Source organism: Heteronotia binoei, chromosome 21 (assembly GCF_032191835.1).
Source record: "Heteronotia binoei isolate CCM8104 ecotype False Entrance Well chromosome 21, APGP_CSIRO_Hbin_v1, whole genome shotgun sequence".
NCBI classification, from domain to species: domain Eukaryota; kingdom Metazoa; phylum Chordata; class Lepidosauria; order Squamata; family Gekkonidae; genus Heteronotia; species Heteronotia binoei.
In genome coordinates this window covers 16,099,379-16,114,932 of record NC_083243.1, presented here as the reverse complement: position 1 = coordinate 16,114,932, position 15,554 = coordinate 16,099,379, and the positions used below count along the sequence as shown (strand labels likewise).

The 15,554-nt window shown below is 52.1% G+C and overlaps 1 protein-coding gene across 1 annotated transcript in view; it reads left to right on the top strand.

The window, feature by feature from the left end:
* The first annotated feature begins 1,506 nt into the window (after nt 1-1,506).
* Nucleotides 1,507-15,554, top strand: part of DHRS7 (dehydrogenase/reductase 7) — a 69,143-nt gene continuing 55,095 nt past the window's right edge. Inside the window, exon 1 of the mRNA XM_060262028.1 lies at nt 1,507-1,740. Within this exon, the coding sequence (XP_060118011.1) occupies nt 1,581-1,740 (160 nt within the window). The 5' untranslated portion in view covers nt 1,507-1,580. The remainder of the gene's footprint in view (nt 1,741-15,554) is intronic.

Here is a 15,554-nt window from a genome sequence, read left to right as displayed (position 1 = left end):
CCAGGAGGCTTTGGGGGCAGAGCCAAGAGCAAGGTTGTGACAAGCGTCACTGAACTTCAAAGGGAGTTCTGGCCATCCCACTGAAAGGGACTGCACACCTTTTCAGTGCCTTCCCTCCATTGGAAATAATGAAGGATAGGGACAACTTCTTTTGGGGCTCACAGAATTGGATCCCCGGGTCCAATCCTTTTGAAACTTGGAGGGTGTTTTGAGTGGAGGCACCAGATGCTATGCTGCAAATTTGGTGCCTCTACCTCAAAAAACAGCCCCTCTGGAGCCCAGATACCCACACATCCATTCTCCATTGTACCCTATGGAAATCGATCCCCATAGTGCGGAATGGAGTGCCCAGCAGTCATTTCCCCCTCCCCCACTTTCTGATGACCCTGAAGCGGGGGGAGGAGAGCCTCCAAACCGGGGGCTCCCCTACCCCCACCAGGGAATTGGCAGGGCTGGCCCTAGGGTTGCCAATCCCCAGGTGGGGGCAGGGGATCCCCCAGTTTGGAGGTCCTCCTCCTCCCGCTTCAGGGTCATCAGAAAGTGGGGGAGGGGAGAGAAATGTCTGCTGGGAACTCCATTGTTCCCTATGGAGACTTATTCCCATAGGAAAAAATGGAGAATTGATCCATGGGTATCTGGAGGCGTCTGTTTTTTGAGGTAGAGGCACCAAATTTTCCGTGTAGCATCCAGTGCCTCTCCCCAAAATACCTCCCACGTTTCAAAAAGATTGGACCAGGGGGTCCAGTTCTGTGATCCCCCAAATAAGGTGCCCCTATCCTTCATTATTTCCTATGGAAGGAAGGCATTAAAAGGCGTGCGGTCCCTTGAAACCTGATGGCCAGAACTCCCTTTGGTGTTCAATTATGATGCTTGTCATGGCTCCACCCCCAAAGTCTCCTGGCTCCACCCCCAAAGTCCCCAGATATTTTTTGAATTGGACTTGGCAACCCTAGCTGGCCCTAGATTGCTTGGCACCCTAGGCAAGGTTAATTTCTGTCCCCCCCTCCCCCGCCCGCACTGATAATATCACCCAGCCACAAGAGCCCCGTGGCGCAGTGTTAAAGCTGCAGCACCGCACTCCTAAGCTCTGCTCACGACCTGAGTTCGATCCCTGGTAGAAGCTGGGTTTTCAGGTAGTCGGCTCGAGGTCGACTCAGCCTTCCATCCTTCCGAAGTCGGTAAAGTGAGTCCCCAGCTTGCTGTGGGGAGGGGGAGAAGCGTAGACGACTGGGGAAGGCGATGGCAAACCACCTCGTAAAAAGTCTGCTGTGAAAACGTTACGAAAGCAACGTCACCCCAGAATCGGAATCGTCTGGTGCTTGCACAGGGGACCTTTCCTTCCCACATGGGGGACACCCCATGCTGTGCCCTCCGAAGGCCGGCGCCCTAGGCCGTCGCCTAGTGCCAGAGCCCGCCCTGGGGATTGGCAAGCCAAGGCTGGGCGCCGCCGGATAGAAGAGCCAGGCCGGAGCCCAAACTCCTCCTCCCCAGGCGGGGCGTGCCCGGAGAGAAGGGCGCTGATAAAGTGGCCGGCGGGGAGACGTCGCTCCGCTGCTGCTGCTGCTGCTGGCGGGCTGACCATGGCGGACTACCTGGTGGCCGTGCTCTCGGCCGTCTGCTGGCCCTGCGTGGCCAAGGCGACCCTGGCGGCCTTCGTCCTCTACCTGCTCGTGCGCTTCGCGATGCGCACCGACGGCGACCTCACCCTGCGGTGGCTGGAACGGCGCGGCAAGAAGCCCGGTGAGCCAGCGAGGGCGCCCCCCTCCCCATCCCCGGCCCCGCGTGTGCGACGTGGCAGCGCCTGCTGCGGCGAGGGGGGTGGGGGGTGGCGGGGCGGACTCTTCCCCGGAGCTCCCCTTTTGCAAGCTCCCAAGTCTAGATTAAGAGCTCCGTGGCGCAGAGCGGGAAAGCTGCAGTACTGCAGTCCTAAGCGCTCCGCTCACGACCTGAGCTCGATCCCCGGTGGAAGCTGGGTTTTCAGGTAGCCGGCTCGAGGTTGACTCAGCCTTCCATCCTTCCGAGGTCGGTACAATGAGTCCCCAGCTTGCTGGGGGGAGGGGGGGGAGTGTAGATGACTGGAGAAGGCAGTGGCAAACCAACCTGTAAAAAAGATTTCAGGTTTTCACGGCTGGCATCATCATTAGGGTTTGTAGAATCTTTCGGGCTCAAGTGCCGTGTTCTACTGGAGAAAGGTTGAAAGAAAACCAACGTCTGGAAGAAAACCTTTCTCCAGTAGAACACGGCACTTGAGCCCGGAAGATTCTACAAACCCTAACCTGTAAAAAGTCTGCCGTGAAAACGTCACGATGCGATGTCATCCCAGAGTTGAAAACGACTGGTGCTTGCACAGGGGGCTGCCTTTTTTTTTACCTTTAAGTTTAGATTGCCTTGCAGTGTCCCCTCTAAGCTGAGCTGGCGTGAGCGAGCTCACAGATTTTTAGCCTCCAGCTCACACCTTTTTGTCTTCACTCAGGAAGGATGACCCCAGAGCAGGGTTCTCTCAAAGCTGAGTTAGTGTGAGCTAGCGCACAGATTTTTAGCCTCCAGCTCACAGCTTTTTGTCTTAGCTCAGGAAGGATGACCCCAGAGCACACTCATGGATGCAGGAGCTCACCACTTTATTGCTACGAGCTCACCAAGAAGAATTTTTGCTCACAAGACCAATGGTCCCTCTAAGCTGCAGAGTCTTGTGAGCAGAAATTCTACTTTGTGAGCTGCTGATATTAAAATTGTGAGTTACTGGCCTTAAAGTTGTGAGCTGCTGCATAAATTATTGTGCTCTGGGGCCATTTTTCCTGAGCTAAGACAAAAATGTGTGAGCTGGGGACTAAAAATCCGTGAACTAGCTCACGCTAACTCAGCTTAGAGGGAACACTGCACAAGACTCTGCAGCTTAGAGGGAACATTGTTTCCTTGCAAGTCAGCATTACAAGGTTGGAAACTCAGCCTCTTGAGATGGGGGGGGGGAGGTCTTTCTTGCAAAGGGGATGGCCCTAGGGAAAGGAGGGAAACCTAGCGCTCAGCCTCTTTAGAGAGAGTGTGTGTGGGAGGGTCTCTTTAGCCTAGGGGGGGGTCTTGCAAAGGGGGCTGGGCCTGGGGAAAGGAGGGAAACCCAGTGCTCAGCTTCTTTAGAGGGGGTGTGTGGGGGGAATCTTGCAAGTCTGAATATAAGCTTTTGGTGCATGCACACTTCATCAGATGCAGTGTGCTGTGCAGAGGACAGCTTCTACCCAGAATTAAACTTCTGTTGGTCTTAAAAGTGCCGCTGGATTAAAAGTTTGTACTGCTGTTTCAGACTGACAGGGCTGCTTGCCTGAAACTATTTGCCTATCTGGCTGTCAGTCTGATTGTCCCTCCCTCCCTCACCCACCCCATTTACCTTTCACCCCAAATGGGTGAAAACAGCTTGTGCCCTGTCTCCTTTACTTCATTTTTCACCTCATCCACACCTCCCTTGCAGGGCTGTTAAGTGAATTGCAAACTGATGGTATTTTGCTGTTGGCCTACCTCCTTGCTTGTCCTTTCCCTCCCTCTCCAACTAAAAGCTTGCCTTCCCTCCCTCCCTTCCTCCCTCCCTCCTCCCCTCCCTCCCTCCCTTCCTCTTCCCTCCCTCCTTCCTCCTCACTCCCTCCCTTCGTCCTCCCTCCCTCCCTTCCTTCCTCCTCCCTCCCTCCTCCCTCCCTTCCTTCCTCCTCCCTCCTTCCCTTCCTTCCTTCCTTCCTCCTCCCTCCCTCCCTCCCTTCCTTCCTTCCTTCCTTCCTTCCTTCCTCTTCCCTCCCTCCCTCCCTACCTTCCTTCCTCCCTCCCTCCCTCCCTTCCTCCCTCCCTTCCTCCCTCCCTCCCTCCCTCCCTTCCTTCCTTCCTTCCTTCCTTCCTTCCTTCCTTCCTTCCTTCCTTCCTTCCTCCCTCCCTTCCTTCCTTCCTTCCTTCCTTCCTTCCTTCCTTCCTTCCTTCCTTCCTTCCTTCCTTCCTTCCTTCCCTCCCTCCCTCATCTTGAGCAGCAGATAAGGAATCTTTATTTCTTTAAGGAAAATATCGCAGAGAGATATTTGGTTACAGCCAGTGCAGTTCTTCCATCTCTATCCACTAACATCATATGGGACAGGGAGGCAACCTTTACAGCTAGTGCAGAACGCTGCGGCACGGCTGTTAATGAGGCTGCCGCGATGGGAGCACATTCAGCCAGTGCTGAGAGAGCTGCACTGGCTGCCTGTTGTGTTCCAAGTTCGCTTCAAGGTGTCGGTATTAACCTTTAAAGCCCTCTATGGTCAGGGGCCTGTCTATCTACGGGACCGCCTTTCCCCATATATCCCCCAGAGAGCACTGCGTTCAGGGGCAAAAAACCTACTGTCCGCCCCCGGGCCAAAAGAAGCCAGGTTATGCGTAACAAGATCCAGGGCTTTTTCGGTGGCAGCACCAGAACTTTGGAACACCCTTCCGGAAGCCATTAGGGCCCTGCAGGATTTGTCTGCGTTCCGCAGGGCCTGTAAGACCGAATTGTTTAAGCAGGCTTTCGATGTTTAATTGAAAGAGGGCTGCCCCCGGACATCACATAGAAAGCTGGTGATCGCCGTTCGAGAACTCAATGCCGCCTATACTGTACTGATGCAGCACCATAGAATGGTTTTTAAAAATTGAAATATGTAAATTATGGTTTTATATGTTTTATTGGTTTAATTGTATTGACGTGATGTTGTGAGCCGCCCTGAGTCCACTTGCGAAGAGGGCGGGATATAAGCGGAATGTAATAATAAATAAATAAATAAAATCACATTGGCAAAGGCAAATTGCAGTATCTCCCGCGTGCATCTTTGGTATGCGGATCAGAAACAACATCGTAGCATTAATAAAACATCAAAGATAAGACGGTGACAATTAGAAATGCATCCCAGGGCAATGCAGTAGGATCTTGATATAACAAATGAGACTCTGAAAACCACAACTTGAAAACAGAGAGGGTGTGGTTGCTAAAGCAACTGCAAAGAATCCAAGTGGGCGGAGGAGGTGAAAATGTTTTACCCCTTGTGTCTAAAGGAAAACTTGTACACTGCCAGGCCAACCTATGTGGAGAGGAGTTTCCAAAGCGTCAGTGCCAGCACCAAGAAGGCCCTGCCTCTCATGCCCACATACCTAGCTTCCGCACCAAAGTTTTGTTGCCCACTCTGACTTCCAAAATGCATTGTTTTATTTTAATTGGGGCATCCGCATGGCATCGTAAGAACGTAAGACCACTTGATCAGACCAGTGGTCCATCTAGTCCAGCATCCTGCCTCACACGGTGGCCAACCAGTTCCTCTGGAGGGCCAACAACAGAGCAGATAGGCTGAGGCCTTCCCCTGATGTTGCCTCCTGGCTCTGGGCTTAGTGCCTCTGAACCTGGAGGTTCCCCTCAGTCACCACGACTACAGGGCTTTTTCTGTAGCAGGAACTCTTTTGCTTATTAGGCCACACCTCCCTGATGTCGCCAGTCCTCCAGGAGTTTACAGCAGGCCCTGTAAGAAGAACCCTGTAAGCTCTTGGAGGATTGGCTACATCAGGGGGGCATGCCCTAATATGCAAAGGAGTTCCTGCTACAAAAAAAGCTCTGGTATCCTCCATGAATCTATCTAATCCCCCTTTAAAGCTGCTTATTCCTCTGGCCATCACTACCTCCTCTGGAAGCAAATTCCACATTTTAATTGTCCATCCTGAGCCTAACGGAGCACCATTGTGCTCCAGTTGTCCCATGCCTTATGCTCTTTCCCAAACCTACTTTGTTCTGATCTTTGGGGGAAGAGCACAGTTCAAACACGTGGTCACACCATCTAGATTGGGGTCCTTGAACCTTTTCAGCAGGTGAGCAGAGGTCCATCAGTGGCTCTTAGCCACAGCGTATTGTTGGAACTCTCTGTCTGTGGCAGTGATGCTCTGTATTCTTGGAAGGCCATAGTGGGAGGGCTTCTGAAGTTCTGGCCCCACGGATGGACCTCCTGATGGCACTTGGGGTTTTTTTGGCCACTGTGTGACGCAGTGTTGGACTGGATGGGCCACTGGCCTGATCCAACATGGCTTCTCTTATGTTGTTATGTCCATCACTGGCTATTAGTCACAAGGTATAGATGGAAGTCTCTGTGAGGGGCAGTGATGCTCTGTATTCTTGGTGCTGGGGGGGCAACAGTGGGAGGGCTTCTAGTGTCCTGGCCTCATTGGTGGACCTCCTGATGGCATCTGGGTTTTTGCCCACTATGTAACAGCAGATGGACCACTGGCCTGATTCCACATTGCTCCACTTACATTCTTATGTCTGGAGCAGTGATATTCTGAATTCTTGGTGCTGGGGGGAGGGCGGCAACAGTGGGAGGGCTTCTAGTAGTCCTGGCCCCACTGATGGACCTCCTGATGGCACCTGGGTTTTAGCCACTGTGTGACGCAGTGTTGGACTGGATGGGCCACTGGCCTGATCCAACATGGCTTATCTTATGTTCTTATGTGTGACACAGAGTGTTGGACTGGATGGGCCACTGGCCTGATCCAACATGGCTCCTCTTATGTTCTTATGTGTGACACAGAGTGTTGGACTGGATGGGCCACTGGCCTGATCCAACATGGCTCCTCTTATGTTCTTCTGTGTGACACAGAGTGTTGGACTGGATGGGCCACTGGCCTGATCCAACATGGCTTCTCTTATGTTCTTATGTCTGACACAGAGTGCTGGACTGGATGGGCCACTGGCCTGATCCAACATGGCTCCTCTTATGTTCTTAAGTGTGACCCAGAGTGTTGGACTGGATGGGCCATTGGCCTGATCCAACATGGCTCCTCTTATGTTCTTATGTGTGACACAGAGTGTTGGACTGGATGGGCCACTGGCCTGATCCAACATGGCTTCTCTTATGTTCTTATGTGTGACACAGAGTATTGGACTGGATGGGCCACTGGCCTGATCCAACATGGCTTCTCTTATGTTCTTATGTGTGACACAGAGTGTTGGACTGGATGGGCCACTGGCCTGATCCAACATGGCTCCTCTTATGTTCTTAAGTGTGACCCAGAGTGTTGGACTGGATGGGCCATTGGCCTGATCCAACATGGCTTCTCTTATGTTCTTATGTGTGACACAGAGTGTTGGACTGGATGGGCCACTGGCCTGATCCAACATGGCTCCTCTTATGTTCTTAAGTGTGACCCAGAGTGTTGGACTGGATGGGCCATTGGCCTGATCCAACATGGCTTCTCTTATGTTCTTATGTGTGACACAGAGTGTTGGACTGGATGGGCCACTGGCCTGATCCAACATGGCTTCTCTTATGTGTGACACAGAGTGTTGGACTGGATGGGCCACTGGCCTGATCCAACATGGCTCCTCTTATGTTCTTATGTGTGACACAGAGTGTTGGACTGGATGGGCCACTGGCCTGATCCAACATGGCTCCTCTTATGTTCTTATGTCCATCAGTGGCTATTAGTCACAAGGTATAGATGGAAGTCTCTGTCAGGGGCAGTGATGCTCTGTATTCTTGGTGCTCGGGAGGGCAACAGTGGGAGGGCTTTTGAAGTGCTGGCCCGGCTGGTGGACCTCCGGCCTACGAAGCACAGGCACCCCTAACACCGGGCCTGGCTGGCATGGACCTCTGGCGTCATCTAGTCCAACCCCCTGCACAATGCAGGAGATTCACCACTACCCCCCCCCCCCCCATGACCCTTGGTGTATGCCCATAGGAAGGCAGAAAACCTCTAATTGGCCTGGAGGGAAATTCTTTCCTGACTCCAGAGTGTCAGTTCGCATTACCCTGGGCATGTCAGAAGAGCACTGGCTCGTCCCTAAGGAAGCTGCCTCGGCCATGCATTTGTGGTTGCGAAATATAAAACAGAGAGCCTTTGCCATGCAGAAGCCGCCCCTGTTGGCAGGCCCGGTGCTCGGGTTTCTGGCGCTCCACGCCGTACCCTGCACCGGCCCCCGCTTTAATCTTCGCCTCGCACACGCAAAGTGTGGGCGGCTCGATGAGGTCACCGGAAGTGACGTCATCAGGCCGCCCGCCATGCCGCGTGAATACTCAGGCCGGCTCTCTCCCTCTTCAGAGGGGGCCGGGAAGAGGGAGAGGCACTCCAGTGCGCCAGCAGCTTCACAAGCCTCAGTGAGGTCCAGAGAGCAGTGCGCGCGCTTAGAGCTGGGCGGCCACCTACTTGGCCTACTCCCACGTGCCGGCCCTTCCTGTTGGGGAGCAGTCCTACATCAGGGGAATTACTGGGGGGGGGAATACGTGAACCGACGCTCTTGGGCAGGCCCAGTTCTGCGCTCGTTTGGGTAGAATGGGGACACGAAGCTGCCTTATACAGAATCTGACCCTTGGCCCATCGAGGTCTGCTCAGAGGGGCAGCAAATCTCCAGGGTCTCAGGCAGAGGGGCTTCCACGTCGTTTCCCCACATCATGCCACCTTTTTTATTTTTTGCCATCTTCTGGACATAGGTCAGGGGTCACTGGGCATGTGTGTGGGGAGGTGTTTGTGAGTTTCCTGCATCGTGCAGGGGGTTGGACTAGAAGCATAGAATCGTTCAGGGCTTTTTAGAAAGCAGGAACGCAGGCTTGGTGTCAGGGGGTGTGGCCTAATATGCAAATGAGTTCCTTCTGGGCTTTTTCTACCAAAAAAAGCCCTGGAACCATAGAGTTGGAAGGGACCTCCAGGACCATCTAGTCCAACCTCCTCCACAATGCAGGAAACTCACAAACACCTCCCCCTAAATTCACAGGATCGTCATTGCTGTCAGATGGCCAACTAGCCTCTGTTTAAAAACCTCCAAGGAAGGAGAGCCCACCACCTCCCGAGGAAGCCTGTTCCACTGAGGAACCACTCTAAACTCATAAACACCTCCCCCTAAATTCACAGGATCCTCATTGCTGTCAGATGGCCATCTAGCCTCTGTTTGAAAACCTCCAAGGAAGGAGAGCCCATCACCTCCTGAGGAAGCCTGTTCCACTGAGGAACCGCTCTAAACTCACAAACACCTCCCCCTAAATTCACAGGATCTTCATTGCTGTCAGATGGCCCTCTAGCCTCTGTTTAAAAACCTCCAAGGAAGGAGAGCCCACCACCTCCTGAGGAAGCCTGTTCCACTGAGGAACCGCTCTAAACTCACAAATACCTCCCCCTAAATTCACAGGATCCGCATTGCTGTCAGATGGCCATCTAGCCTCTGTTTAAAAACCTCCAAGGAAGGAGAGCCCACCACCTCCCAAGGAAGCCTGTTCCACTGAGGAATCACTCTAATGGTCAGGAAGTTCTTCCTAATGTTGAGCCGGAAACTCTTCTTAATATTGAGCTGGGAACTGTTGAGACAGAAACTAGGTGACCCTGGAGGTCCCTTCCAACTCTATGATTCGGTGGTCACCGACTGCCCTGTTCCCCTTTAACTGGAGGTGGTGGGGATCGAACCTGGGACCCTCTGCGTGCCAAGCAGTGGCTCTACCCCTGAGCCACAGCCTTTCCTCGAAGTCCCTCTGTCTCCAGCAGGGCCTCCTTCCATGTTAAGCGAGCACAGGGTCTCCGCTTTTGGCCATGCCCCTGAAATGGAATCGCTGCGCCAATGTTATTTTGTTCACTGTGCAATTTCAGAAACCTAATACCTCTCCGTGCCGGCCTGCCCTCTCCTTTAGTTCCGGATTCTCAATTGCTGTGTTAGTCAAAAGCTCCAGCAGATGGAATGTGTATTACAACCGCTGCAAACCATGGCGGGGAAAAAAAACACCCTTTCCCCAGTTCTTAAAAGCATACTGTCCAAAGCAGTTAAAACGGGAAGTAACTAACAAGGGAAACGAGGCTTATCCCTTTCTAGAGAATAAATAACTATAAAGTGCTATATGGCAGGGGTGGCCAACGGTAGCTCTCCAGATGTTTTTTGCCTACAACTCCCATCAGCCCCAGCCATTGGCCATATCGGCTGGGGCTGATGGGAGTTGTAGGCAAAAAACATCTGGAGAGCTACCGTTGGCCACCCCTGCTATTTGGGTGTTTTTTTTAAAAAAAATTAAATCACTGACAAAGGAAAACAAAGAAGTTATTGTTGGAGGAAATGCCTGCAAGCACATGCCAGAAGCTTCCCAAGTGTTTCTGAAAGCCGCAGCATTTGCACGCATGCTTGTAGCTCTTGACCTTTGGCAGAAAGATATGTTGCCGCAGTAACTTGTGACCTATAAAGTCAAAGACAGAGGAAATACCAGCTGTGTATTGAGCCCTGCTTGAAACCGTGGTATGGTGCAAAGGTCCCCAGTGTTTTACAGTTGGCAGGCACTTTCAGAATCCTGCTACAAGGTGGTGGGCGCAGCCACAAAAATGGCTGCCATAGGAGGCGGGGCCAGCTACAAAACATCGGGGAGTGAGGTTATGGGTTATGCCTGCCCAACTTTTGCAGGCATTGTTATTTTGCAAAGAATTTCTGCAGGGAGGGCGCCAGTTTGGTGTAGTGCTTAAGTGCACGGACTCTTATCTGGGAGAACCAGGTTTGATTCCCCACTCCTCCGCTTGCAGCTGCTGGAATGGCCTTGGGTCAGCCATAACTCTCACAGAGCTGTCCTTGAAAAGGCAGCTGCTGTGAGAGTCCTCTCAGCCCCACCTACCTCACAGGGTGTCTGTTGTGGGGGAAGGAGATATAGGAGATTGTAAACCGCTTTGAGACTCTGGTTCAGAGAAAAAGGTGGGGTATAAATCTGCGGTGGTGGTCTTCTTCTTTAATATAGCAGTGCTATGTCAAGTCACAGAAGCTGGATACTGAGTAAATAAATGTTCCAAGAAACTTACACTGGGCAGGGGGGAAGGTAAAGGAGATTGTAAGCTGCTCTGAGTGTAGGGTGGGATATAAATCCAATTTCTTCTTCTTCTTCTTCTTCTTCTTCTTCTTCTTCTTCTTCTTCTTCTTCTTCTTCCTGTCTGATAGGTCTTCAGCATTTCTGCAGAAGATTTGCTTGAAAGGATGCCTCATTAAAACATAGACATAGTGCTGAAAATCATTTTCTTGCCTGCGCAGAGAATGAGTCTACATATTGAGCTAGCAGCCCTGACTCTGGAAGACAATACAGGGGCCCCCCAGGGGGTGGGATAACTTAACAGCTCGCTGCCGAATTGCCATAGTTGGCACCCAGGGACATATGGAAGGAGATGGTCCCATTTTTATATCCTGCTTTTCTTCAAGCAGGACCCAAAGTGGCCTGCAAGAAAAAAAAAACATCAGCAAACAAATGCACATCAAACAACCTCCCCCTCCCAGTTTGGTGTAGTGGTGAAGTGTGCAGACCCTTATTTGGGAGAACCGGGTTTGATTCCCCACTTCTCCGCTTGCACCTGCTGGAACGGCCTTGGGTTAGCCATAGCTCTCGTAGGAGTTGTCCTTGAAAGGGCAGCTTCTGTCAGAGCTCTCTCAGCCCCACCCACCTCACAGGGTTTGATTCCCCACTCCTCCACTTGCACCTGCTGGAATGGCCTTGGGTCAGCCAGAGCTCTCGTAGGAGTTGTCCTTGAAAGGGCAGCTTCTGGGAGAGCCCTCTCAGCCCCACCTGCCTCACAGGGTGTCTGTTGGTGGGGGGGAAGGTAAAGGAGATTGTAAGCTGCTCTGAGACTCAGAGTATAGGGCGGGATATAAATCCAATATCATCATCTTCCCCCAATAAGTAGACCTGGGGTGGTGCTGAATTCACTGCCTGGTGCAATTGAGGTCATAGGCTGTGAGCGACACAGTTCAACTTTTGCTCTGTGTCCGGTGCCTCTGGTCACACCAAACCTTCAGAAAAGTAACCGAGACAGGAAGGGGAAAGGCTATACTCAGCAGAGAAGTTCTCCCCTTCACTCACTTCCTCCCTTCTTGTAAAAGAAAGCCCTTTGCCCACACTGCGTAAGGAAATAGCGGTGGAGCTGTGGCTCACGGGAAGGGCTTCTGCTTTGCGTGCAGAAGGTTCCTGGTTCAGTCCTCAGCATCTCCGCTTAAAAGGATCCTTTAGAACAGATAAAATGAGGTGCTATGGGTCAAAGGAAGTCCTTCTTCACCCAAAGAGGAGTGAACGCGTGAGATTCACTGCCTCAGGAAGGCAGCGGCTATAACTTCAGACAGCTTCAAGAGGGGATTGGATAAACATGTGGAGCAGAGGTCCACCAGTGGCTATTAGCTACAAGGTGGAGATGGAACACTCTGTCAGGGGAAGGGAGGCTCTGTCTTCTTGGTGCTTGGGGGCAACAGTGGGAGGGACCTAAGCGATCTCATTCCATTGTCACAACTAGGCTTTGCCAAGAGGCCTGGCCAGCAGTGCCTTCTCCAGGGCTTTTTTATTAGCAGGAACTCCTTTGCCTATTAGGCCACACACCCCTGATGCAGCCAATCCTCCTGGAGCTTACAACCCCGCCTCCTATGGCAGCCATTTTTGTGACTGGCCCCGCCTCCCACAGCAGTCATTTTTGTGGCTGTGCCCACCACCCTGTGTCGGGATTCTGACAGTGCCTGCAAACTGGAAAATGTCGGGGCTCTGTAGGAAGAGCCCTGTACGCTCCAGGAGGATTGGCTACACCAGGAGGGTGTGGCCTAATATGCAAAGGAGCTCCAGCTACAAAAAAAGCCCTGGGCTTATCCCTTTGACAGAGGCCTCATGGATGCTATTTAGCGGGCGAGATTGTTTTATCTCCATGCCACAAAGAACTGGCCGCTTCCACACGGGACCAGATCGCAGCCCTGAACAGCCCAGCCCAGCCCGATCTTGGAAGCAAGGCAGGGTCAGCCCTGGGTAGTGTTTGGATGGGAGGAAGTCCACCGAGGAAGCCCAGGGTTGCTACGCAGAGGCAGGCAACGGCAAACTGCCTCTGCCCATCTCTTGCTTTGAAAGATGGCACAAAATTATTATCATATGGGCCGGACCTTTTGTCTTTCTCTGACCACAGTGATTAGTAGTCACGGCATCCCGTTCCTTTTTTAAAATTATGATTTTCAAAGGGTTAGACCAGGGGTGGCCAAACGGCATCTCGGGAGCCACGCGTGGCTCTTTCACACATATTGTGTGGCTCTCGCAGCCCCCACTGCCCCCTCGGCTGGCTTGAAGAAGAAATTTGTCTCTTTAAATCACTTCTCCAAGCCAACTGGCAGCTTGCAGAATGAATTTAAAGTTAAAGTTGCTTTCTTCCCACCTCTCTTATAAGAACATAAGAGAAGCCATGTTGGATCAGGCCAATGGCCCATCCAGTCCGACACTTTGTGTCACATAGTGCCAAAAATCCAGGTGTCGAGGTCCCTTCCTCCTCCACACATCTTCCTTCCTCCCTCCCCTTCCCTCCTCCCTTCCCTCCCTTCCTTCCTTCCTTCCTTCCTTCCCCCCTCCCTTCCCTCCCTCCCCTCCCTCCCTCCCCTCCCTTCTCCCTTCCCTTCTCCCTTCCCTCCCTCCCTCCCTTCCTTCTTCCTTCCCTCCTCCCTTCCCTCCTCCCTTCCCTCCTCCCTCCCTCCCCTCCCTCCCTTCCTTCCTCCCTCCCTTCCCTTCTCCCTTCCCTCCTCCCCTCCCTCCCTCCCTTCCTTCCTTCCTTCCTTCCTTCCACCCTCCCTCCCTCCCTCCCTCCCTCCGGATTTCCTCAGAACTCAGTGGTAAAAACCATAGTTTTGGGCAATCCTAGAGCATCCAGTGAAGCCACATTGCCACATTTTGGGATGTTTTTTGGATTTCCCTGGAACTCCATGGTAAAGAAATGGTTTTGGAGAATCCTAGAGCATCCTGTGATACAGTGTCACTGCCTTGAGGGATGCTCTACAATTTTCGTTGAACTTTATGCTCAAAACCTCAGAGTTGGGGGCATCCTCCAGGCATCCCAAGACACAGTGATGGCACTTTTGGCTTTGTGGCTAGAAACATCCTCACGGTCATCATTTCAGTGCCTGCATTCCCCCCCTCCTTGCTAGAGCGAGGGCTGCAGGAGTTCCCTCTTCCCCAGGGGACAAACGGCAACCCTGATCCGTATCCATTCCAAGACGTTCTGCTCACTCCCCAGCCAATGCTTCCTCTAAGCCGTCGAGTCTTGTGAGCAACAATTCTACTTTGTGAGCTACTGGCTTTAAAAGCTGTGAGCTGCTACATAAATTAGTATGCTCTGGGGCCATTTTCCCTGAGCAAAGACAAAAAGGTGTGAGCTGGAAGCTCAAAAAATGTGAGCTGGCTCACACTAACTCAGCTCCGAGGGAACACGGCTCCCAGCTACTGGCGACGGGGGAGGCCTGTGCCACCCTGACGTGTGCCCCTGACAACCTGCGGCTGTGGTTTTGCAAAAGAAGACGACGACGACTGCAGATTTATACCCCGCCCTTCTCTCTGAATCAGACTCGGAGCGGCTTACAATCTCCTATATCTTCTCCCCCCACAACAGACACCCTGTGAGCAGTGTTCCCTCTAAGCTGAGTTAGTGTGAGCTAGCTCACAGTTTTTTTCGCTTCCGACCCACACATTTTTGTCTTAGCTCAGGAAAAATGGCCCCAGAGCAAACTAATTTATGCAGTAGCTTACAACTTTCATGCAAGTCGCTCACAAAGTGGAATTTTTGCTCGCAAAAACTCCACAGCTTAGAGGGAGTGTTGCTACTGTGAGCTGGGTGGGGCTGAGAGGGCTCTCACAGCAGCTGCCCTTTCAAGGACAACCTCTGCAAGAGCTGTGGCTGACCCAAGGCCATTCCAGCAGCTGCAAGTGGAGGAGTGGGGAATCGAACCCGGTTCTCCCAGATAAGAGTCCGCACACTTCACCACTACACCAAAAGCTCGGGCCTGTTCAGAAGCAAGGCCCAAATGTTCAGACATTTGGAAGCTGTTGTGTTGTTGCTTCTTCGGTGGTTGTTGTTTAAACCTGTCCCATATAAAAGTTTTTTTTAATCTGTCCCATATAAAAGTCTCATGTAAATTCCTCTACCCGAAGGCTGAGAGCAGCACTTGATAAGAAGTAGAAAACACTCCACAGATAAGATCCTGTATGAAACCCGCCTCGATTGAAACAAATTACACCTCAACCGCATCTCCATACCTCACACAAATATTGTCTCAACCACATTTCCATACCTCACACAAATATTGTCTCAACCGCATCTCCATACCTCACACAAATATTGTCTCACCGGGGTGTATTGCGATGCTCGGATGAACAGCATCTGGAGGCCTTTTCTGAAAAAAACAGCCCTGTCTTACAGGCCTTTCTAGAAGGCCAAAGCGGGGTTGGAGATTATCGAATGTCCTCCCAGACATTGCTCTAGAAGTGGAGTGAGCTACTGCCGCAAACCCTTCTCAGAAATGAGGGGTGGTATCGGGTGAGATGGGACGGAGAGGCCAAATACACAAGAAAAAGAAGGTGATATTGAATTTATATCCCACCCTCCACTCCGAATCTCGGAGTTTCAAAGCGGCTCACAATCTCCTTTATCTTCCTCCCCCACAACAGACACCCTGTGAGGTGGGTGGGTCTGAAAGAGCTCTCCCAGAAGCTGCCCTTTCAAGGACAGCTCTGTGAGAAGTATGGCTGACCAAAGGCCGTTCCAGCAGCTGCAAGTGGAGAAGTGCGGAATCAAACCAGGTTCTTCCA